This window comes from Lynx rufus, unplaced genomic scaffold (genome assembly GCF_022079265.1).
Source record: "Lynx rufus isolate CCGP_SWC_20201006 ecotype Redwood Valley unplaced genomic scaffold, mLynRuf1.p SCAF_10, whole genome shotgun sequence".
In the NCBI taxonomy this organism is placed as follows: Eukaryota; Metazoa; Chordata; class Mammalia; order Carnivora; family Felidae; genus Lynx; species Lynx rufus.
The window spans coordinates 69,790,913-69,814,617 of NW_025814824.1; the positions used below are offsets into that span (position 1 = coordinate 69,790,913).

A 23,705-nucleotide genomic window follows, 5' to 3' on the forward strand; every position below is an offset into this window, starting at 1 on the left:
GTGAAAAATGAAGAAACAAATTGAGCAATGAAAACGTGTCCCCAAAACGGTGTACAGTGATATATTCACATTAGCCCCTAACTGGGAACAGACCAGCTGCCCAACTACAGAGGAACAAATAAACAAATTGTAGTATATTTGCACTATAGCACACTACATGAACGAACCCGTGATACCAGCAAAAACACGGGTTACTTTCAAGGTAACATGCCGAGTGAAAGCAGCTTAACTTACAAAGAAGAGCAAATACTATCTGATTCCACTTACATTTAAGTTCTCCGACAGGCAAAATTGATCTATGGTGACAATCTCCAAACAATGGTTGCCTAGGAGGTAGGGAATGGGACTAACAAGAGGTTTGGAAGAACTTTCTGAGGTGAAGGAAATGTTCTCTATCTTGACAGGTTTGGGCTACACGGAAGTACACACTGGTCAAAACTGCCTAGACAGTACACTTATGGTCTGTACATTTCATGACACATGAATCTGACCTGCTGGGGGGGGACCCTGTACACGGAGAATGCACTCTAATCAGTGTTACACAAAGTGGAATACTGAGACATAAAGTGGACTGATATCTACAATTAACTTAAAATTTGTCTCAGGGTGCCTAGGTGGCTCAGTTGGTTAAGTATTCGACTTCGGCTGACGTCATGATCTTGCGGTTCACGAGTCTGAGCCCCACACTGGGCTCTGTGCTGACAGCTCAGAGCCTGGAACCTGCTTTGGATTCTGTGTCTCTCTCTCTCTCTCTCTGCCCCTCCCCTGCTCATGCCTGCTCTCTCTCTCTCTCTCTCAGAAATAAGTAAAAACATTAAAAGAAATTTTTTTTAATTTGCCTTAAAAAAGGTGAATGATGGATGGACAGATGGTAGATCATGATAAAGCAAATATAGGAAAATATCAACTGCAGAATCTAGTTGGGGGTATAGGATGCTCGCTGGACGTCTCAACTTTTCTTGTACGTTTAGAATTTTTTAAATTGGAAAAAAGTCATTGCAGAAAAACACACCATTTGACTTCAATTTCATATACACCTAAAAATAGTCAATTATAATTCTAAAGGACACATTTTTGAGTCTTAGTTTTAAATAGGCTATTTTTAAAAAGAAGGAAAAAGAGCAAATATCTACTGTCAGTGGCATGTTAGACTTATAATGATTAAAAAATACCAAACAGAAGGTTAATTTTTTTCCTGTAGCTATTTATGTTTTATTTCCAAAATGAGATAAATAATGGATATGATACTCATAAATCATTCAAAATACTTACTTCAATTCTGTGAAAAACAAATTGATATGATTTACAGAATCTATCTGTCTTATGAAGGTTTCCACATTTTCAAGAAATACCTACCAAAGACAAAAAAAAGGACAAAAAATTTTAGTTCCAATCACGTCAGTTCAAGTCTCAGGTAAGCTAGAGTTAATATCAGATTCAGAAATTTACCTTCGGGTTATGGTCATGGATCAGATTGAGATTAATTCTCAATTTTCTCATGCATTCAAATGCTTCTTTAAACATAAGTCTGTGAAGAGACATAATGAATAGACATGTCATTTTACAAAGACTAATAACCTTCCTGGATCCAACATGTTTTCATTATGATACAAACCAGTTATAATTAGATTACAGTCCAAATGCCAAACAACTACCACTGGACTTCCGCTCTCAATTCACAGAATGAAAAATCAGGTACCAGCTTCACTTACCTTCTTCACTTAACTTAGTCCCCATGGCAGTCTGAGGACTACTTCCCCACATACACATGATAGACAATCATCATAGAACTTAGGTCTACTTTCTCTTTTAGCAAAATGTTAGTAAAGGTCTTTCTAATATAAAGTTTTCCCAAAATAAACTCAGACAATGGATCATTTCCTTCACAATAGTGTCTCAGGCATTTGTGGGTCAAAGGCCCCTCTGTACATCTGCCCAAAGCCTTAGGCCTTCTGCCTGAATAAATACACACAGACAGTTTGGTGCACGATTTCCCTGGGTTCGCGGGCCATCTAAAACCCATGTGGACCTCCTCAGGCTAGGAAACACTGTCTTGTATGATGAGTCTCATGATTCTTCCTACTAGGAGTATTTATTGCACCACATAATATTAAAATCAAAGTGTGGGGGGAAAAAAGCCTCTGAGAATCTGAAGACATGTGTAATTTCATACTTTCATGTTTTAAAAACTTTAATAGAATACATATTATGTTCACATATAAGTCATAACAACAAACAAACTAGTCATATACATGGTTCTTACTTGTCCAGCCACTTCCGAATCTGAGCTAAAACCAGAGCTCGATGATGAACAACTTCTAAGTTTCCCCTTGGCATCTTAAAATAAATAAATCAGAACAGTAATGTTTTTAATTTAACAGAAAAAATTTAAATACCCAGGAGATACTATTTCACCTAACTCAACTCTTCACAGAGAACTACCATGATACTATAAAATGCGCACACTTCCAGCAGAATCTAGCTGTGCTCAGTAGTTATTTTGACTTCCAAGAGAAGCTTCCCTTTTACCCATGCTGGGCACAACCTGTATCAACAACCTTTGTATAAAGCTAACAGAGAATTCAGCAAGGAATGGCCTACAGTAAATTATTACAAGTGTAAGAGTATCTAAAACACAACCAGAAACACAGCCAGAAAAATGAGCTTACCTGTAATATAAGCTTGGTGTCCTGGGGCACAACGGTGACAATACGTGAACCCCTCTCCACCTTCCGCAGAGATTCCCCTTTAGACACGTGGTTGTTGCTCAGACCTGCATGTAATGCTAAAGACACCACTGGCTAAGCCATGAGAATCACCGTCATGACAAGTCACTTTCCATTTACTGCAACTGAAACTGAACATATTCTCCAAACTAGAAGAAAGCAATTAACAACCACATCCCTTTGCTCTCCCACACAACCACAAAACCGGTAGCCTTCCTAACAAACAACCTTATCCCTGGAACTTGCCCTCTCTTTCACAGAGTCCTCATGCATATTCACATACACAGCTTCTCAAATGATTTAGAAAACACAGGGAGGACTGGGCAGCTTCTCTATGCACATTATCAGTACACTATAATCACATCTGTGAAATTCCCAGTTTTCAAGTTGGAAGCAAAGAAAACAAGGGGAAGTTGTCTAGAATAAGGAAAACACACAAACAGTAGGGGGAAGGGATACGTGGAATTCAAGAAAAAATGGGACAGTTTCCTACAAACCACCAGATAGAGTCTTTCAGATATACGATGGAGGGTGGCCACAGTGAGCAAAGGAAGATTACAAAGAAGTGACAGCCGGCTGTATCTACATGGTAACTCAAAGTACAACACTGGATTAGTTATATGCTCCTGAGAGCAGTTTTGTTTAATTTTACAATGTTCTGGTTGAGGAAAGACCTCCTTCATTGGAAGTCTTTGCTAACTGGCATAGAATACTGAACTGAGATACTGTGTTGTGATTAGGGGCCAAGTATATGAACTCTAAAGGTTTGCTCACAATCTAGGACTCTATGATAAAAAGCCAAAGTAAGTGGTGAACTTTAAAGTCATCAAGGCTTCAAAGGGCAGAAGATATTAGAAAAGGGACTATTTCCTAATTTATACACTGAACACTTACTGTTAAATGAAGCATCTCTCAAGCAAAAACACAGGCAGGTATGGGAATGGGTTGTCAACAACAAGAATTCACCATATACAGCAAACGATGTGATATTTGAAGCAACCTACAATAAGGCAAAGGGGAAAGTTAGCTGTATTTCTTGGAGCCGATAGTAAAAAGGATCCTGCACCAAACCCAGCCTTGATACCTCAGTGTCACTGATGAAAAAGCGGCATCTGTCAGTCAGACCAAGGACACATTCCTGCAAAGAAACAAAATTGAAATTACAAACAATTCTAATCCAACTAGTTAAACCTGATTTGTCTATCACATAGTTCTACTGCCCTGTGGCTTCACCTCTAAGTCCACGTCATCAAGACTGAATACAGACACCTGAGATGGTGAATACAGACTGAATACAGACACCTGGCTCAGGGCAAAGTGGAGCAGCATGCCATCCAATCCATCAGCAAGCCCCATATTCCCATCTGCTACATGTGTCTCGACTAGATCCCTTTCTGCTTGTCACCACCTCCTCTCCAACAGTCCGTCCACTCTCGGCCCATTCCTACCTACTCTCCACTGGGCAACCAGAATAACCTTTCAGAGCATGAAGCAGATCGTACCATTCCCTGATTAAAAACAGCAACAATTTTCCAATCTTTGTGAAATAAACAAACCCACACTCCTTCCCACAGCCTATCACAAAGGTCCAGCCACACTGCTTCCACTCGGTTCCCTGAATAAGCTGGACTCTTTCCAAGTTCAAGGTGCATGCAGTTCCTTCTCCCTGGAACACTCTCTTTCCCAGGGACAGAGATTTCTTCCCCTTCATACCTCAGCATGTAACCCATGTCAGAGATGCTTTCCTGTACCATCTTCTAATTAGACCCCCAAACCACACCCTGGTCATTTCCTTCATCCTCATATCAGAGGGGATAGTCATACCCACATTGATAGATTACAAATTCCAGAAGAGCAGGGATTAGTTAGCTGTTTTGTTCTGTAACCACTGTATCCTATCATCTGCCATAATTATAGACATTCCAATATTTGATGAATCACAACCCACGGAACACTATTTTTGAGATTACATTTCTGTTGTCCCCAAACAGCATTTAATAAAACTAACTCTGAATTATCTACCCAACAGGGCATAAAAGTCTGCCAACTGCATTTTTCTATCTTTTAATTCATACCCCCAAGGAAAGGAATCAGCTAACTCCTCCATGTCAGATAATCTCTTAATTCCATTTCATAGATGAAGAAGCTGAGGCTCAGGTACTTCTCACTGTTGCCCTGAGAGTAAGTGGGGACTTTTACCTAATGCCATCAGTTCCTGGGCCACTGTTCTAAGTGGTAAGTCTTTCTGCCCTGTGTTCACTTACCTCTCCTCCAATCATGGCCAATTCAGTCTGTGTGCAAGGATAAGGAAACCGAACAGGAAATCCACTAGGGTTCTTCCATGGTTCAACAGCCAGAGAGGGTGACTCTGCAGGATGGGCAGCTGAGGTTTATAAAGAGTTGGTATGCTCACTGTAAAACACTGTCACATCAATACTTGCTGGAACACTTAACATGCAATTTGGATCACTTTCCAAGTGTATTTTGGAAACTCGTACAATACTCCAGTCCATTACAGGAGAACACAGAGGGAGAATATACCTGCCAATTCCACTCTACAGCTTTGGGTTTTCCAGGATAGTTAAAAGACCTAACAGTCAATGCAGCACTGACAAGAAACTCACAAGTACACATTCTCAAGAATTAAACATTTATCATAAACACGCTTTCCTAACATTCTGATACTCACCCCAAAGGTACTTAAGCATTTGGCCACCAGCCAGCTGCAGTGCTACTGACTTGGTCTTGGAACTGCAACACAGACTGATTATGACTCCATCCACTGCCACAGATGAACTGACAAAAGTAAAAAAAAGGGGAATGGGGGTGTGAACAGACTACTTGATTCTCAAAAATAGTAGCATTTCACTCATTTTGCAGAATGAAAAAAGAAGTAATTTCCCTTTGGGCTGCACTGCCTATTTCAATACAATATATACATAATGCATACACACAATGATAAATACTGCAAGCAGGGGCCCACATAAATTACCTGTCACACGACACTGTTTTCCACAATGCCAATAAGCTAGGTGTCTACACTGTGAGGTCATCACTCCCATCTGGCAGCAACTTAATACAACTTATAACAACTTAATCGCCTTCACTGGACATGCATGGTATCATTTGTCTCCTTAAAATATACATTGCCTTAAATAAAGCAGTGAATCTGTAGAAAAATGAGTATACTCAGTATCTCTTATTGCTATCATATTCATTCATGACAGCCTGTGGGTCTTCATTAAAGGGAAGAGGAGAATCTGTTACTATCATTATGTATTTTCCTGCGTCGATGAACAGAAAATGACATGTCTGGACAGAAGCAGAAGAGAACAATAAAACCAAATGTTGCTGATGCTAACATTTATTCAAAGAGTTTTTAGCCAATCTACGAAAAACTCAATTTATCCTCACAAAATTTGGGGCATTTTATCTGTGACTGGGTTAAGAAAAGAGAGTCTGGAGTGAGAATGAATGGGACTGGATACAGGCTCTACCTGCATGATCCCAAGCAAGTTACTTAACTGCTCAGTGCCTCAGTGGTCTCAGCTGTAAAACACGGGTGCTAATGATACACACTTCGAAGAGGTAATGTCATAAGTAAGTGAGTTACTGTAGGTAAAGCACTTAAAAGAGTATCTTTTGCAAAATACAAGCTACAATAAATGTAAGCTATTAAGACCTGTAAGCTGATTGAGGAACTTTATATTCCCTAATGACAGTAATATTTTGTATGAAGAGAATAGCCTTTTTTTGAGAAACAGAAGTCAAAGTAGCACAAATATATTTTATTTTTTTATTTTTTTATTTTTTTTATTTTTTTAAAAAATTTTTTTTTTTTTTTTCAACGTTTATTTATTTTTGGGACAGAGAGAGACAGAGCATGAATGGGGGAGGCGCAGAGAGAGAGGGAGACACAGAATCGGAAACAGGCTCCAGGCTCTGAGCCATCAGCCCAGAGCCCGACGCGGGGCTCGAACTCACGGACCGCGAGATCGTGACCTGGCTGAAGTCGGACGCTTAACCGACTGCGCCACCCAGGCGCCCCAGCACAAATATATTTTAAATGACTTCTCATTTTCGTACAACAAATGAGATGACCCAGCTTTTCCTTCTAGGAGCTAATGATAAAGAATTTCAGGGGCGCCTGGGTGGCTCAGTTGGTTGAGTGTTCGACTCCTCATTTTGGCTCAGCTCATGATCTCACAGTCAAGAGATCGAGCCCCTGCACTGACAGCACAGAGTCTTGGAACTCTGTTTTTCCCCAACAAGCATGTGCACTCTCTCTCAAAATAAATAAAAATTTTTTTAAAAATTTCAAATTTGGGGGCGCCTGGGTGGCTCAGTCGGTTGAGCGGCCGACTTCGGCTCAGGTCATGATCTCGCGGTCCGGTCCGTGAGTTCGAGCCCTGCGTCGGGCTCTGTGCTGACAGCTCAGAGCCTGGAGCCTGTTTCAGATTCTGTGACCCTCTCTCTGACCCTCCCCCATTTATGCTCTGTCTCTCTCTCTGTCTCAAAAGTAAATAAAAGTGAAAAAAAAAAATTTTTAAAAATTTCAAATTTGGAGAAGCAGAAATTTGTACCATTTAGGTATTTCTGATGTAAAGTGCCTTGTTTTTTATTACCTTATTTTTATTAAGTTTTTATTTCAATTCTAGTGTAGGTAACATAGTGTTGTATTCGTTTCTGGTGTACAATGTAGTGACTCAACAATTCCATCCATCACCCAGCTCTCATCACAACAAATACTCTCCTTAATCCCTTTCACCTATTTCACCCATCCCTCCCATCTGCTCTGCTTTTTAAACGTAAGCTCCTGGCTACCTATGAGTGTTGCATATAGCTAGAACATATCCTTTATATGGACATATTCATAAAAAGCTTTTTAAAAATATGAAGCACTTTGAGTCAAAGGTTAGGAGTTAATGACTACCTTATGTTTTGTGTATACTGTAAGGACAGGTTCCTAATTTTGCAGCAAGGGTTTCTAGAATTAAAATCTAACCAGGAGACCCTGAATTACAAATGAGTCTGAGGAATAATATCAATTTAGGCTTATTGTGCCAAGTTTTGACGCTGGAAGCCTGAGGATTCTTGGAGCTGTCAAGGCAACACCATCAACCTCACAACAGGGCTTGCGTTACAGAAAACAGCACCCATTAAATGAAACCTGTTTTGAGACACAGATGCAGTCTGGAATCAAAGCAAAACTTAGGGGCCAGGAAGCAGTGAAATTTAGCAAAGAAAAACAGACACTCTCTAACAGTAAATGCAGTCAAGCACAAAAAAGAACATATAGATGAGGAAGCCAGAAGAAGCATCTTAAAGTCACTATATCAAATGAAGCACACAGATATAGACTGAGACTGGGTGGCTTGGTAGGGTAAGCATCCAACTTCAGCTCAGGTCATGATCTCACAACTGGTGAGTTCCAGCCCCACGTCAGGCTCTGCTGTTAGCACAGAGCCTCCTTCGGATCCTGTCCCCTTTGCTCTCTGCCCTTCCCCGGCTTGCATGTGCACATGCACTCTCTCTCTCTCAAAAATATATAAAAACGTTAAAAAAAATTTATCGCATCTTACAAAAGGTTCTGCCCCATCTATTGGTATTTGCCCTATGTTTCACCACTTCTTGATAAATATTAAGGTTTGTATTTTGACATGACTCAAAACTACACTTAACCCCCTTGCTAAGTATATTTAACAAAGTTACTGCCCTTAACCTCACCCCCCAGAAGTCAGAAAAAGTCCTATACTCAGAAAAGACACAAACATAACTCTGTGTGATAACAGGGAAGTGCTACAATACCTAATACTGAGCTGTCCGGGCTCATCATCCGTCACAGAAGGCATCACAGTCAGATGGTGAATGACAGACTGTGGGCTGGAGTGACTGTGGCTTACAGCCAGGAAAACCTCTTCCTGAATCCAGGTGAGAAGGCTGAGCTTCAATGGGTTTACTTCTTGATCTTCACCATTCTCAAACTGAATTCTGTTTTAATATTGAAGAATATCCAAGACATAAATAAAACTTTAATATCACTGAGATTTTCCTAGATGAAGGAAGAATGAACCACCTGCTCACAGTCAACTAATTCGGAATGACAAAACCTGAAGTAATGCCAAATATTACAAAATCCAAACAGTACAAAATCCAAACATAATTATGTCTCCCTGGCTTAAGAATGTTTCTCGGAGCGCCTGGGTGGCTCAGTCTTAGCATCCGACCTCAGCTCAGGTCATGATCTCACGGTCCGTGAGTTCAAGCCCCGCACCAGGCTCTGTGCTGACAGCTCAGAGCCTGGAGCCTGTTTCAGATTCTGTGTGTGCCCCTCTCTCTGACCCTCCCCCGATCATGCTCTGTCTCTCTCTGTCTCAAAAATAAACGTTTAAAAAAAAAATTTTTTTTTAAAAAGAATGTTTTTCTATTTACTTAGATTTCTTATATTGAGATCTTTATATTGAAAAGAATACTTCAGGGAACTGACTACACAAGAAAACTACCTGCCCTAGGCCCTAGAGTAACAAACCCCAGAGGGTGTCCACTGCCACCACTTATCAGCATTCAAACAGGCTCCAGCAGATATCTGGGTCTCAGTAGAGTGCGTTATTTTTAAGTATTTCACATCAAAACGACTAATTAGCCTGAAAGATGGTATCTTGGCTTCTAACACCTTCCTCCTGTAGCATAATACACCAGAGGAGAGCACATTTTTGCCACATCAGGCAAGAACTCGTAATGGCTACTTATCCTGCCTTTTAGCTAAAGTGGCAAGTCCTCAGCACGCACTGAAGAAGCTGGATCACTACCCTGCTCTTCGCACCCAACCAGCTCTCCCTGGACTCAGCCCCTCCACTGTGTTCTTCCCCACACAGGGACCTTCCCACCTCTGGTTCCCACCAACACGTTTCTGCCCCCCATAGCCAATGTTCCTGGACCATCTCTGCCAGTCCTAGCCAGATCTGTTCTTTAAGGACCAAGTATTCAAGTCCTTCATGAAATCTTCTAAATGACGTGGAGCTATCCTTCACTCAATTTTTAAAAATGATACTATATTCTAAATTGTCACACTGGGGCACCTGGGTGGCTCAGTCGGTTAAGTGTCCAACTTCAGCTCAGGTCATGATCTCATGGTTTATGAGTTCGAGCCCTGCATCCAGCTCTGTGCTGACAGCTGGGAGCCTGGAGCCTGCTTCAGATTCTGTGTCTCCCTCTCTCTCTGCCTCTACCCACTCAGCCTCTGTCTCTGTCTCTCTCTCAAAAATAAATAAACATTAAAAAAATTTTTTAATAAAAATAAAAAAATAAATTGTCTCACACTTCCAAGTTTGCCTTAAATCTGCCCTCAAGTGGTTTCAATTCTGTGAAATGAAATAACCCACATAAATGTTCTTCGAAAATGACTAAGCGTTATACAGACAGCCCCCACATTATACACATTTATTAAACGTATTGCATATATTTAAGAGAAATATTACTTATTAAATTCAGCTACTTATTTTAGCCTGTTTATTATTCCTGTTAACTTACAAATAAATGGTCTCAGGAGGCAGTATTTAGTAATTCAGAACATGGGCTTATCAAATAGAATAATCAAATCCTGGATTCTCACAGAAGTGGTATTATAATTAATAATTGGCTTCAGGGTCATCTTACAATGTCTACAGTGTACCTGAGATACTGAGTTATACCCAATCATTTATACTACTGTTTCAGTGGGAAAATGCATTCTGATTTCCAACCCGGGAGACTCAAAACACAGCAACCCAAAGTTCTGGAGTGTGGGATGCGACAAAGACAGAGACCGCATTCAGTCTGCCGTGTGGTAACAACACGGGCCCCCTCACGCATGTAGCCATATGCAGCTTGGCCCTATCATCCTCATCTCCACCTTTACCGTGTGGTTTTCCCTGGCGAGCCAAGGGCTGTCAGAGGAAGTGGGTTCTAAGCCAGCTAACAGCTTGGCTCCACAGTCACCCATTAGCATATGGCATTCAGATATCCAGGTAACTGACTTCCCCAACCAGGCTGAAAAACCAGGGCCCAGGGGTTCAATCTACTTGTTCCACTCAGCTACAGGCACAGGTTAGTAAGAGTAGGCTGAATTTAGAACTAAATGCTGTTCTCGTGGTCCAAGGTAATTAAGAACAACCTACTTGTATCTCTTTTCCAGATGAGGTGTTCCAAGAGAAACTTTAAATCCATTTCCACCCACAGCTCCCAGCTTCACCGTAGGGTCCACACTTGGACTATCACCTAGAAAACAAAAATGCAGACACTATCGTAGTAAACAACACACATTTTCCCTGGTACTAAGGGTACTGAATCCTCATTTAATAGGTTCTAGAAGGTAATCCACTTTAGCAATAAAGCATTCTAGAAATAACATCTCAACCTCTTTCTTAAATCTCTGCATACCTTTCAGGCTGGGGATTCAGGATGCTTTGAAAACAAGGCTATAGTATCACGTGCCAGTGTAATTTACAGCATGCCACTGAACTCACAAATAAAAAAATCAAGAGAGCAAATACAAGCTGGCAGCAATGGGACTGTGGAAGGGCAAGTGGATTAGACGCTAGAACACCTAAGCTAAGGTCCTTGTCCACTCTTGCTCAAGCAAACTGCAAACATGCTGGCATTCTCTTCCCTCCCCTACAGAACAGAAAAACCCCAGCTCTGACAACACTCATAGGAAGGCTGTGAGATCAACTGCAAGTATGTGGAAAAGGCTATGAAAACTGTAAAATGTGATAAAGATGCATTAAGATACTACGCTACTTCCAGGGTTGAATGTTACTGTTAAATAACTAACTTTTCAAGTTCAACAAGCAAAACGAATTGCTTTTATAAGCCAGAGTAGGATTAACCCCCTCCCATTCCAAACCCCACAAGCCAATTAGATATCATCATAATAATGACATTAATCACAAACTTCACAATTTTTAAAAACACTGGCAAAGCACCACCAAGGCAACACCATAGTATAATCTGCTTTTGTGCAGAAGGAACTTGGTTCAGAACATCTTGGTAACAGTTTTTGAACATACCACATTTATACACAGAAATCTGGTTACTGGCATCTAGGACCGCGAGGTCATTACTCTTCTGGGGGTGTGCAGAGAACATGACTTGATTCACAGGGTGTGGGAGCAGCAGCCGGTAGGTGCACATGGGAGGTGGAACTACACTCTGCCGGAAGACCGTCACCAGTACCCTGCCTGCGTGTGAGAGACAAGACGAGATTAGGTAAGTGGATGTGTCCTTTGTAAAGTAAGCATCTGACAACACAGCACCACTATCTAATAATGGTGGTAGAAAATACACAGCAGTTTCTAAAAATGTTTGGTGCTTTTATCATAAATAAACTTAAACACAGTATACAAGGAAAACTGAGTGTGTAACCTTCAGGCATGGAGCAGTCCAACTCTTGCAAATGAGGGCCAGGTGGCCAAGAGTTCTAGCTTGAAACCCGGGCCTGCAACCAAGCCAATGAACCGAGGGAATGATTCCCTTCCAAATCCTTGAAATATTTCCCTACAAGTTTTCAATAATAAGACCTACCTGATTAAGTCCTCTGTACAGAGCATATGATTGTAAAATCAGCATTAGGACTACTGATTAGAACAAATTAGAACTAATTAGAACAAAATTAGCACACCACTGCACATCACAATCTTAGCAACAAGTTTTCCTTTACGTTACCAGCGGTAAGTACACTGTCTATTGAAGTAACCCCTTCTTGCTCCAATTTCCTCCCCCTCATCAAACAAAATACACCAACGAATCCTCATACTAGACAGATGTCTGTGACTTGAATTGAACATATTAGAGATTATATAATTAACAAATATTGTACCAAATAACAAAGCAACCCAAGTGGAGTGGTGCAAGGATCAGTGTAAATCTGTGTCAGAGCAAAAAGGTAAGACTGACACACCCAATGCCACAAGATTACTGTTGTCGTCCTCTGTACCTGAAGTCAAAATGTTCAACGTCTTCAGAGGCCAGACAAGTAAATTCGTGAAGACCATGGATGGAGTTGGGCTGGGCAGGGGTAAGGATGAGGAGGAAGGATTACGGTTCTCAGGAGAACACAAGCCCCCACTAGGGGCATTCCCATCCAATCAAAACAAAACAACAAATAAGTAAAAATAAACCAAACAACCAAAGCACCAAACAAATCAAAATTCTCCAGTTTTAGTCAAACCATGACATCTGCACGAACAGACTCAGAACCCCTACAGGCTCATGGACACGCTTTCCAGCTCCTTACTTCCATCAATGACAGCCACGTTTGCCATGTCGCTCGAATTATCTCCTGAGCTCCGGTCAGTCGTCCAGTGCCAGTCATAGCAGAGGTAATGCCAGCCCTGACAGAGAACATGCAGCCGGTACGGGGTCACCAGGTCCCACATCAGAGACACCAGCTTGCTCTTCCCACAGGTGCTGAAGGGCAGACTTTGCTTGAGATACCAGTGGTAGTTCCCAACAGTCCAGAGCTGCACTGCAAGGGGAAGATGAGACGAAGGCCATCAGGCTGGAGGACCAGACTTCATGCCACTTGCTAGATGAGGAAGAATTTTTTCTTTTTCAAATGACCTTTCCTGCTCAGCCTCTTCATTAAAATCATAATATCAACAATAATAACTGTCAAAAAGTAGTTTTCCATGGGGATAAGCTAAGGTCAGAAGCACACATGTTCAGTTTCCCTCTACTTTCAAACTTTAGGATCATGAGGACAGAAAGGTACTAGGACAACGGTGCTTTAGTGAGTTGTTTTTTCATAAAGATTTAGAAAGAAGAAAATTTGGCAATTAGATTAAAAGTATTAAAACACTCAATCCTGGATGTGAGGGCGATCTGTCTGTGACATCTGTCACCCCACTGATTGCCAGGGTTGATTCAGCTGATCTGGCTGGCTCCGGTGTCCCCTCCCTCCCTCACCACTCCATGTGTGTCCCTCCCAAAGCTGCGTACTCCAAGAGGACGACCTTCCCTGATAGAGAAGGACCGTTCTTCAGTCAAGGGTATACGAGTAGCTGCACTCCCCTGCTAGAACTTCCAAACAAGCTCTCAAGGTCCACTTGTAGGAGAACGTAGGGTAGTCAAGGTTCTAAGACTCCAGACTAACAGAAGACCATGGGGGAGGGGAAGGGGGAAAAAAAAGTTACAGAGAGGGAGGGAGGCAAACCATAAGAGACTCTTAAATACTGAGAACAAACTGAGGGTTGACGGGGCGTGGGGGACAGGGGAAAGTGCGTGATGGGCACTGAGGAGGGCATCTGTTGGGATGAGCACTGGGTGTTGTATGGAAACCAATTTGACAATGAATTATATTTAATAAAAAAATAAAAATAAAAAATAAACCACTCAATCCAAGTGCACTAGATTACTATCACTATGCTGTTTTAGGCTCAAGACACTTATTATTTTCTTCCAGGTGCTTTACGTGCAGTTATGTCCACGGCTATCTGGTATTAAGCATGATTCAGCTATCCAAAGAAGATCAGTACTCATCCTTTATCAGCAATTATCCCTTCCAACATCTGTTAAAAGAATAAGACCTAATCCTGGGGTGGGAAGGAAATGGGGGGATGTTGGTTAAAGAGCACAAACCTTCAGTTATAACTTCAGGGGACCTAACAGACAGCATGGTCACCATAGTTAACAATCTGTACTGCATACCTGAAAGTTGCTATGAGAGTAGGTCTTAAATGTTCTCACCTTAACAACAACCAAAATGGGAATTACGTGAAGTGAATGAAGCATGTTAACCAACTTTACTATGGTAAACATTTCACAATATATATGTGTATCAAATCATCACAGTATACATCTTGAACTTACACAATGTTGTAATAGCAATTAAATCTCAATAAAGCTTGGGGGAAAAGACCTGATCATGTTGAAACCAACCTTTATTAAAGAGAAAACACATATAGACAAATACCTTAACTGTATTAAGGAATTTCTTTTCTTTAAACATCTCCCTGCACTTTTTTTTTAATTTGTTTGTTTGTTTGTTTTGTTTATTTGAGAGACAGAGAACAGAGAAGGCAGAGAAAGGGGGAAAGAGAGAATCCCAAGCAGGCTCTGTGATATCAGCACAGAGCTCGATGCAGGGCCTGAACGCACGAACCACGAGATTATCACATGAGCCGAAACCTAGTTTGACACTTAACTGACTGAGCCACCCAGGCGCCCCTCTCCCTGCTAATTCTTAATTAACCTAGCAACCACAGCGAATGTAACCTAGTTCTCTAATTAAGTTACTAGAACACTTCTACCTATCTGTGGGTTGCTAAGTTAGACCACGTACTCATGCTCTATGAGGACAGATGATGTGACTTCTTGTGCAACACTTCTGTCCTGAGCGTATCACAGCACCAGCCCTTGACACCCTGGCTCAAAACTGGTTCTCAACTCTGGCTGCACATTAACAATTGCCTGGGAGCTTTTTAAAAATTTTTTAATGTTTATTTATTTTTGAGACAGAGCACAAACAGGGAGGGGCAGAGAGGGAGGGAGACACAGAATCTGAAGCAGGCTCCAGGCTCTGAGCTGTCAGCACAGAGCCTGATGCAGGGCTCAAACTCATGAACCATGAGATCATGACCTGAGTCGAGATCATGACCTGAGTCGAGATCAGACACTTAACTGACTGAGCCACCCAGGTGCCCCTATTTTTTAATTAAGTACTGATGTATGGTCCCCATTCTAAATTTTTTTTTTTTTAACGTTTATTTTTGAGACAGAGACAGACAGAGCATGAACGGGGGAGGGTCAGAGAGAGAGGGAGACACAGAATCTGAAACAGGCTCCGGGCTCTGAGTTGTCAGCACAGAGCCCAATGCAGGGCTCAAACTCATGGACCATGAGATCATGACCTGAGCCGAAGTCGGACGCTTAACCGACTGAGCCACCCAGGCGCCCCTGGTCCCCATTCTAACACACTGACTCCAACTCTGAGATGAGGCCTGGATAGTAATTTTTTTCTAACGGAGCAGCCAGCATTGAGGTTTGTGTCATGAATGAATGAATAAATGAGCTTTTAAATAATATTCCAGTTAAAGAAAAAGTTCTGTTGATTAAAAAGTTTGGAAGCCACTTAAAAAATAAGTGAAATGCTTTATGAACAAAACAATTCGGTGCATTGCTGTTGATATGAAAAAATTACAAAACTTTCAACGCCTAATAGCATGAGATTTAATAAGGTGTGGCACAAATACCATACAGCAATTTAAAATTATGCTGATGGGTATGTGAAATGGAAATGTGTTTGTGACTTAGTAAAAACAAGTTATAAAACTACACGTATCGTGCCTATATACTTAACAAAAATGAGATCACAGCCATACCGATACACGCACATAAAATATGGAACACAAGAAAATTTTAACAGTGCTCATTACTGAGCAAAAGAATTATGGAATAACTTTTGTTTCTTCTCATCTTTACTTTCTAATGTTTTCACGTATTACACACACACCGAAAAATACATATTAACAATGTGATCTACAGTTAAAAAGGCATACAGACGACTCTTACTTGTATCTAATGCCATTTGTCTTTCGCTGCTAGTTTTCCTTTGGCTAGCACTTTAACTTCCTGCATAACACCATCCATGCAGAGAAAGCAATGACTTGTGATGGTTAATTTTACATGTCAACTTGGCTAGGCTATGCTGTCTAGCCATTTGATCAAACACTAGTCTAGATGTTGCTGGAAAGTATTTTGTAGATGTGATCATGCTTTAAAATCAACTGACTTTAAAAACAAAAGATTATTTCGTGGGTAGCTCTCATGCAAAGAGTTATGGCCTTAAGAGTTTATGGCGTTAAGAGCAAACACTGAGGTTTCCCAGAGAAGGAATTCTTCCTCCAGACTGTAACACAGAACCTGCCCGAGTTTCCAGACTACATGCCTGTCCTTACAGATTTGGGACTCAAGACTGCAACATCAACTCTTGTATTTCCAACCTGCCAGCCTGTCCCCCGAGTCTAATGTCTACAGAGAACCCTGACTGATACCTGACTAAAATTCATAAATAATCAAAACCAAACCACTCCCTCATCTCCACCTACCCCCTCAGTTATCTCTGATTCCACTACAGGACTAAGTAGAAGGGGTAAAGGCAACTCCACAGCCTACTTTCAATTACATTTCATGTGGCATAAAGCTGAGATACTAGTGCTGTCTTACCATAGGTTTTTAGAGTGCAATTTTCTTCCCTCTGAAGGTCCTCCAGCCAAACTGCAAGCACAGTGGAATCTGCATTCCAGAACAGGCCGTTTACCTAGTAGGGAAAAAAGACATGTCACTGGCCTTTAACTATGTACATATTTCATAATCTTTACGAGAGCTAAATTCCATGCTCTCACAAACCAAACACTTGAGCTGATCCCTAGCAATAAATTATAAACCTACAGAATCAGTATGAACATACAAAATCAGTATGAACCTACAAACCTATGTAATAGATCATTATATGCAGGGGACTTTAAAAAAAATGCACTGTGGTTAAAAATTTAAGAGACTTAACAACCAAAAAGAGAGAGAGAGAGAGAGACAGACAGACAGAGAGAGAGACTTAACAACCAAATGCAAGTCAACAGTCTTAGACAATCAGGGAAATTTGAATATGGACTAGGTATTAGGTACTACTAATGAATTATTACTAATTTTGTAAGGTGTGATCATGGATTTCTGGCTATACAAAGAAAAGTATTTTCTTACCTGTTAGAAATGGATATTAAAAATAAAATTTCTAAAATTAAAACCCCAGGAAACAAAAATGTGTGTGTGAGTGAGTGCGTGCATGCGTGCGTGCGTGCGTGTGTGTGTGTGTGTGTGTGTGTGTGTGTGTGTTTAGGCTAGAAAGGGGTGATTGGATGAAAACAGCTCTGCAAAATGCTAGTATCTGTTGAAAGTAAGGACATGGGAGTTCATTAAACTCCTCTCTCAACCTTTAGCTTATGTTCTTAATTTAAATGTAACATAATTGTATTTATTTTTTTAACATTTATTTATTTTTGACAAAGAGACAGCATGAGCAGGCGAGGGGCAGAGAGAGAGGGAGACAGAATATGAAGCAGACTCCAGGTTCTGAGCTGTCAGCACAGAGCCTGATTGGGGGGGAGGGGGGTGCTCAAACTCACAAATCACAAGATCATGACCTGAGCTGAAGTCAGACGCTTAATTGAGCCACCCAGGTGCCCCATAAATGTAACATAATTTTAAATCATTTTTATGTTTACATAATTAAAGATCACCATTCAGTGTTTCTGCTTCAGTAAAAATCCTAATGGTACACAAGTGGCTTAAGGTTTAAATGTTATCAATGAAAAGTATCTATCATTGGAAGCATTATGTTTTTGTCCAAATAAACAATACTAATTAGGATTTCTATTTCTATCTATGTTTTAACTAGAGTAAGAAAGACTGCCATTTCTTTGCAAAACATCCTTCAAAACAAAAAATTCAGTTATATGAAGCCACTATTTTTATTACTATCTACTCTGGAGCTTCTGTTTTATACGCCCACATCAGACAGAAACCTCTACAGCTGAGGAAAGTCCCCTAAACTTGATGGTGAAACAACTCAGGCACTTACCTTAACCTCATCTTTGAGGAAAGGAAGTGTAAAATGTCCATGAAGAAGGCCGTTTTTCTCAAAAAACACGATATCCTGCTGACTGGGTTTCTCTTGTGTGGATGCAATCAAACTACCTGAGGGCCTTAACGCAAACATTGAGTGTTAGAATGTCCAAAAGTGCAGTCAACTGCTAAGAACAAGATGAAAGTCAGAGAAACGATTTTTCCAACAAAAAACCTCTACCCAAGGAAGGTTTAAAGCCCACGTGACTCTTGGCAAGCAGTTCACATTAGTGACGTACTCCACCTGCCCAGGGGATAGAGTGCCTCTTCGTGATTTGCTCAAAGGCTCCATCTGTCCCCCAAGACTACGGATTTAGACTGCACCAGTGTGACTTTTTAAAAAACCAATACATTATTTAAACTATTCTATTCTAATTATTACATCCCATAAAAACATAATGTATTTCTCCTTCTATCTATGACTTCAGCAACTATGCCATGCTCAGACAGGTATTTAAGACTTCTCAGCCTACTTAAAACATCCCAGTCACCTCATCCTGTTCGTATTTGTCTCTATAGCTTTAACTTCAATACCTTTCTCTCTTTGCTCTGTCATCCAATTGTCACTCAAATACAGGTGGGAAAAAGATGTCTGAAACTCATAGACCTAGGGGTTTGGCATATAACAGATGCTACTGAGACAGAGGAGACACTTCTGTCTTTGACCAGGGCAGTTGCGGACACTAAGCAAGAAGTTTACCGGGCCCAGATCCAGCCTGCATGTTCCTCAGCAAACAGAACCCTCTAGCCTAAGAGCTTGCGGCTTGTGCTGAGAAAAAAGCCCTTTCCCTAATTTTCACCAAAGCTCCACTGTCCCTGAGAGCTTTGCAGACTGTGACTTCCCTTCTAAGCACCACTTTCTGTTATACACAAGGATTTCATACAGAAGCTCCCTATAAGCTGTAAAATGTGTATATCTTGGAATGACATCTGTGAAGAAGCTGTGAATCTACTATTCAAATTGAATTCAGACTTCAGAAAAACTACAAAGAGAGAGATATGGGCCTACAGCCAAATGAGTAAAAGTTAATATCCTTTTGTGTTATATAAACACCTGTACCCAACAGGTATCACCACCCCTACCCCAGTTCCAAAATATTCGCTGAGGAAGAAGTTACAAGGTTTCTTCTCGCACTCACTTCCAAGCCAGAGCTGGTCCCAGTCCTGCCACAGGCTCACTGGTGGACTGTAAAGCAAACTCTCGGTTCCATACCCTCACTTTCCGGGCTCCTGGGTGGCAGGTAGAGTTAAAATAAAGAAACAGACACACTTAAAATGTTGTCAAGTCAGAACTGTTCCAACATCTTATTAATAAAAACTGCCATGGTTTTACGAAGCTAATTAGATTAATCTTGTTAAGAATTTGTACTCACAAGTAGGAGGCTGGAGCAGATGACCTCAAAGAATTCTTTTAGTTCTTAGCTCTAAATTCACTTAAAATCTAAAGCAGCACCTCGTACGTATAATTTTAAAAAGCCTAAGAAGAAAACCTTCTTGAACTTAATAATAAAATAAAAAATATTTTCTTTAACTGCAATTTATTTCCATACCTGTCTCTGGGCAAACAACACTCACAGCAAAAAACTGGCCGTCACCACGCCAGGTCACTTGTGGTCTATGGTCATCCCAGGGCAAAGCCAACTCGTACTAAAGAGAGGAAGAAACACAAATGTTACTGGGGGACTTAAATGGCCCCAAATCAAACAAGCCCCAGACTATTTTTTAAAAAAAAATTCTTTTTTTTAACGTTTATTTATTTTTGAGACAGAGAGAGACACAGCATGAACGGGGGAGGGGCAGAGAGAGAGGGAGACACAGAATCGGAAGCAGGCTCCAGGCTCTAAGCCATCAGCCCAGAGCCTGACGCGGGGCTTGAACTCGCGGACCGCGAGATCGTGACCTGAGCTGAAGTCGGACGCTTAACCAACTGAGCCACCCAGGCGCCCCAGCCCCAGACTATTAAAATTAAATCTTTTACATGACATTTAATCTATCTAGAAAACCATCTTCATAGAATCCTCAGGTACTCTTCTAGAAGGCTTCTCAGACCCAGAAATCATCAAGAAACCAAGAAACCAAAACAAAATCCATCTTCACACATAAAAAAAGTGGCCTCCAAGCACAGCAACAGAGGAAAAGAGCTGCAGATCTGATATTAAACATAATGAGCTGAGGAATCTACTGGGTAACTACGGTAAGGAAATAGATGTTCTGTTTATCTAAATGTAAAGGGGTAGAGTTCTGGTTATCTGATTACTGTATAAGCTTTACAACAGTGCAGAGACAAGTTAAAAAGATGAGAGGAAGGTAGGAAGAGAAAAATCAGAGGCAATAAAGCCAGCAGCAATGATGCAAACATGGAAGAGTTCTGTGTTCCGCAGTACAGGAGCAAGAAAGGGCTCTAGCACCACTTATATCCCAGTCCTGAAGGTCTTGAAGTCTTGAAGACAGAGGCCAAATCTGCAGGCTGGGGGACAAAAGATCACCTGAGCATTCATTATCACACTCCCGTGACTGGGGGCAGCGGAACGGCACGAGCACCACACTCCGCACAGCGGGGAATACACAAGGCAGCCTAACAAGACATATTCTCAATTGGCAAAGAACACAAACCCTTCCCCTAGTGAAAGGCTGAGATGAAATAGGAGTCACACAGATTGTAGCCAGCAATCAGTAAAGATGGAAAATGTAAATGACAAGCGGTGCATTATTGATCCGCCTGTCCCACGGAGCTCATGGAAATGTCTACATGGACACAAGTAATATGCTTTTCTATTTGCTCAGCCCAAATCTTGGGATCATTCTTTCTTCTCATTCCACATTTAATCCATTATCAGTAACTCTGATAGTTCTACCTTCAAAATGTATTCAGAAAAAAGGAAAAAAATGTATTCAAAGAAAAGGAAAACAGAGTTTCATCCAAAGGGAAAAATCAGAAAAAGTACCTAATTTATGTATGTAGGAAAAATATAAAAACATACATAAAAATGATCTACAGTGAATGCAGGATAGCAGCTCTTTCTGGGGAGGAAAGGGAGAGTATCTGGGAGGGATACACAAAATACTTCATTTCTATCTGTGATGATATATTTTTTAAACTGAGTATTAGTTATAATTATTCTTACACTGAAAAAAAAATACAAAGCAACTTGGCAATAAGAAAGGAAAAGGGGTCTTTCTAGAATGACTCATTCCGAGGGCTCTAAAGTTTCAGTTTTACTAAAGCAGAAGAGCTCTATCCATTATCAGCCTCTAACAGGACACCTAAGAGCTCCCGGTAGTTGGCAAAACTTGTATTTGTTCCAGTCAAGGTTGTTTCCATCAGACCAATCTTACCATTTGCACCTGAAAGGCCGCTTGCCGACCTTCTGATCCATGGAACTGCGTCTCCTTCCTGCCCCATCCCACAGTGATAAACTTGCCTAGAGAGCAATTGATAGAGAACATGCAAGACAATCAATAAGCTACATGAAATGAAATAAAAACAGTTCCACTGCTATTCTTCATTAAGTAGGTCACTGGCAATTACTTGGGTCCTCTGAGACCTCTCAATAAACTGACTAGCACTCAATATTTGAAAACCAATTGTTCCATATCATACACAGCAGTGATTTTTGAAGAATCTGAAATGGTCTTATTTTGGAAAGCACTTCACTGTCATCTTATATATTCTAAATTCCCTCAAGGACAGTCAACAATTCCCACTTCACAAGTAAGAATGAAACATGAAGAATTTATGAGATACATCCATGGATAAGAACATTAAACTCAACACAAGAGCTAGGAATAAAATTCTGATTATAATTATTTGGTCAACTAAATGTATCTAACCTTCGTGTCAGTGGTGGTGGGGACTGTAGATTAAGGAATTCACTCCTCACATAGATAGAAAATGAGACCCTCTAAATTTGGCAGAAGCCAAAATTAGAACACAGACTGTCCACCTTCCAGACTAAGGTTCTCTCTAAATCACAATGTTTCTCTTGCATAAAGTATGCAGTCAGGTGCTGAAATAATGCAACCCTCTGTTCCAGTAGGCAGGATCAGGCATTCGCCTGCAACAGGTACTACTGACGTGTCTCTGAAAGCATCAGACAGATCCAGGACCCAATACTTCCCTCCTGCCATTGATTCTGACGAAGCAGAGCTGTTCGTAATTTTTTTTTTTAATATGAAATTTATTGTCAAATTGGTTTCCACACAACACCCAGTGCTCATCCCAACAGGTGCCCTCCTCAATACTCATCACCCACCCTCCCGTCCCTCCCACCCCCATCAACCCTGTTTGTTCTCAGTTTTTAAGAGTCTCTTATGGTTTGGCTCCCTCCTTCTCTAACCTCTTCTTTTTTTTTTTTTCCTTCCCCTCCCCCTCGTAATTTCTATATATTACAGGTCAGCATGACCATTTCCTGTGTGCTCTGCATGGGTACATGGGAGTACTACAATAGCACACCTTGCATCTGTCTATGAACAGCAATGCTTACCCTGGTGCACACCCCTGTGCTTCTATCTGAAAGTTTCCAGAGATGTAAAGGACCAACGAATGAAGCAAGAGAACTTTTCCAATGGGATCAGACAATAAGTGATGGGGTAAGAGCAGGGATCAGTAAACTACAGCCTGTATCTACATTTACAAATAAATTTTTATTGAAGCACAGCCATGCCCATTCTTTTATGTATTGTCTGTAACTGCTTTCACGCTAAAACAGCAGAGGTGAGTAACTACAACAGAGGCCATGTGGCCTGCAAAGCTGAAAATAACTGCTATCCCGCCCTTCACAGAACAAGTTTGTCAACCCCTGGGTTACAGGGAAAATATCTATTCACCACAATCACAGAGTGATGAGACAAATATATGTCTAAGACCTACGACCCTGACTTGGACCCCCTCTCCCTTGACTTACACTGTATTACTAAGTTTCTTCTGAAAAAGTCAGTGGGATTAGCCAGGCCCAGTGCACTTTGTCATCCAAAGGTGTGCTGGTTACTCCCTCTGTGGCTGTCCTCAAAAAGGATGCCCAGGAGTCCCACCCTAGATCCTAGACTCTTCTAGCACCACACCTGCTCCTGAGTAAGTTTATCTCCTCCCAAGACTGTAAAGATTCCCTACATGCCACTGACTCCCAATCCACATCTCTGACCTCTCCTGAGCTTCAACCCCTTATATTTGCCTACTCCACATGGTGATCCCACATGGCCCTTAAATAAATCCAGAACAGAACTCACCATCTACCGCTTACAAGTCAGCATTTCCCTACCTTCCCTCTCAGTCACTGGCATCTTTATTCCCATCACCTGAGCTTCTGACTGGAGCCCCATTAC

At 41.1% G+C, this 23,705-nt stretch overlaps 1 protein-coding gene across 2 annotated transcripts in view; it reads right to left on the reverse strand.

Moving 5' to 3' along the window:
* Window positions 1–23,705, reverse strand: part of ELP1 (elongator acetyltransferase complex subunit 1) — a 57,784-nt gene that overhangs the window by 26,714 nt on the left and 7,365 nt on the right. For both annotated transcript variants that reach the window (XR_006959994.1, XM_047067445.1), the window contains exons 6-22: window positions 21,720–21,805; window positions 19,934–20,030; window positions 19,523–19,613; window positions 18,340–18,463; window positions 16,929–17,022; window positions 13,000–13,230; window positions 11,774–11,944; window positions 10,883–10,982; window positions 8,535–8,717; window positions 5,416–5,522; window positions 4,991–5,094; window positions 3,811–3,864; window positions 3,621–3,726; window positions 2,670–2,785; window positions 2,264–2,337; window positions 1,450–1,528; window positions 1,273–1,352 (exon numbers count right to left, since the gene is read on the reverse strand). Coding sequence is in view for 1 of the 2 variants with exons in the window: in XM_047067445.1 (XP_046923401.1) it covers window positions 1,273–1,352; window positions 1,450–1,528; window positions 2,264–2,337; window positions 2,670–2,785; window positions 3,621–3,726; window positions 3,811–3,864; window positions 4,991–5,094; window positions 5,416–5,522; window positions 8,535–8,717; window positions 10,883–10,982; window positions 11,774–11,944; window positions 13,000–13,230; window positions 16,929–17,022; window positions 18,340–18,463; window positions 19,523–19,613; window positions 19,934–20,030; window positions 21,720–21,805 (1,897 nt within the window). In the remaining variant the exon portion in view is untranslated. The remainder of the gene's footprint in view (window positions 1–1,272; window positions 1,353–1,449; window positions 1,529–2,263; window positions 2,338–2,669; window positions 2,786–3,620; window positions 3,727–3,810; window positions 3,865–4,990; window positions 5,095–5,415; window positions 5,523–8,534; window positions 8,718–10,882; window positions 10,983–11,773; window positions 11,945–12,999; window positions 13,231–16,928; window positions 17,023–18,339; window positions 18,464–19,522; window positions 19,614–19,933; window positions 20,031–21,719; window positions 21,806–23,705) is intronic.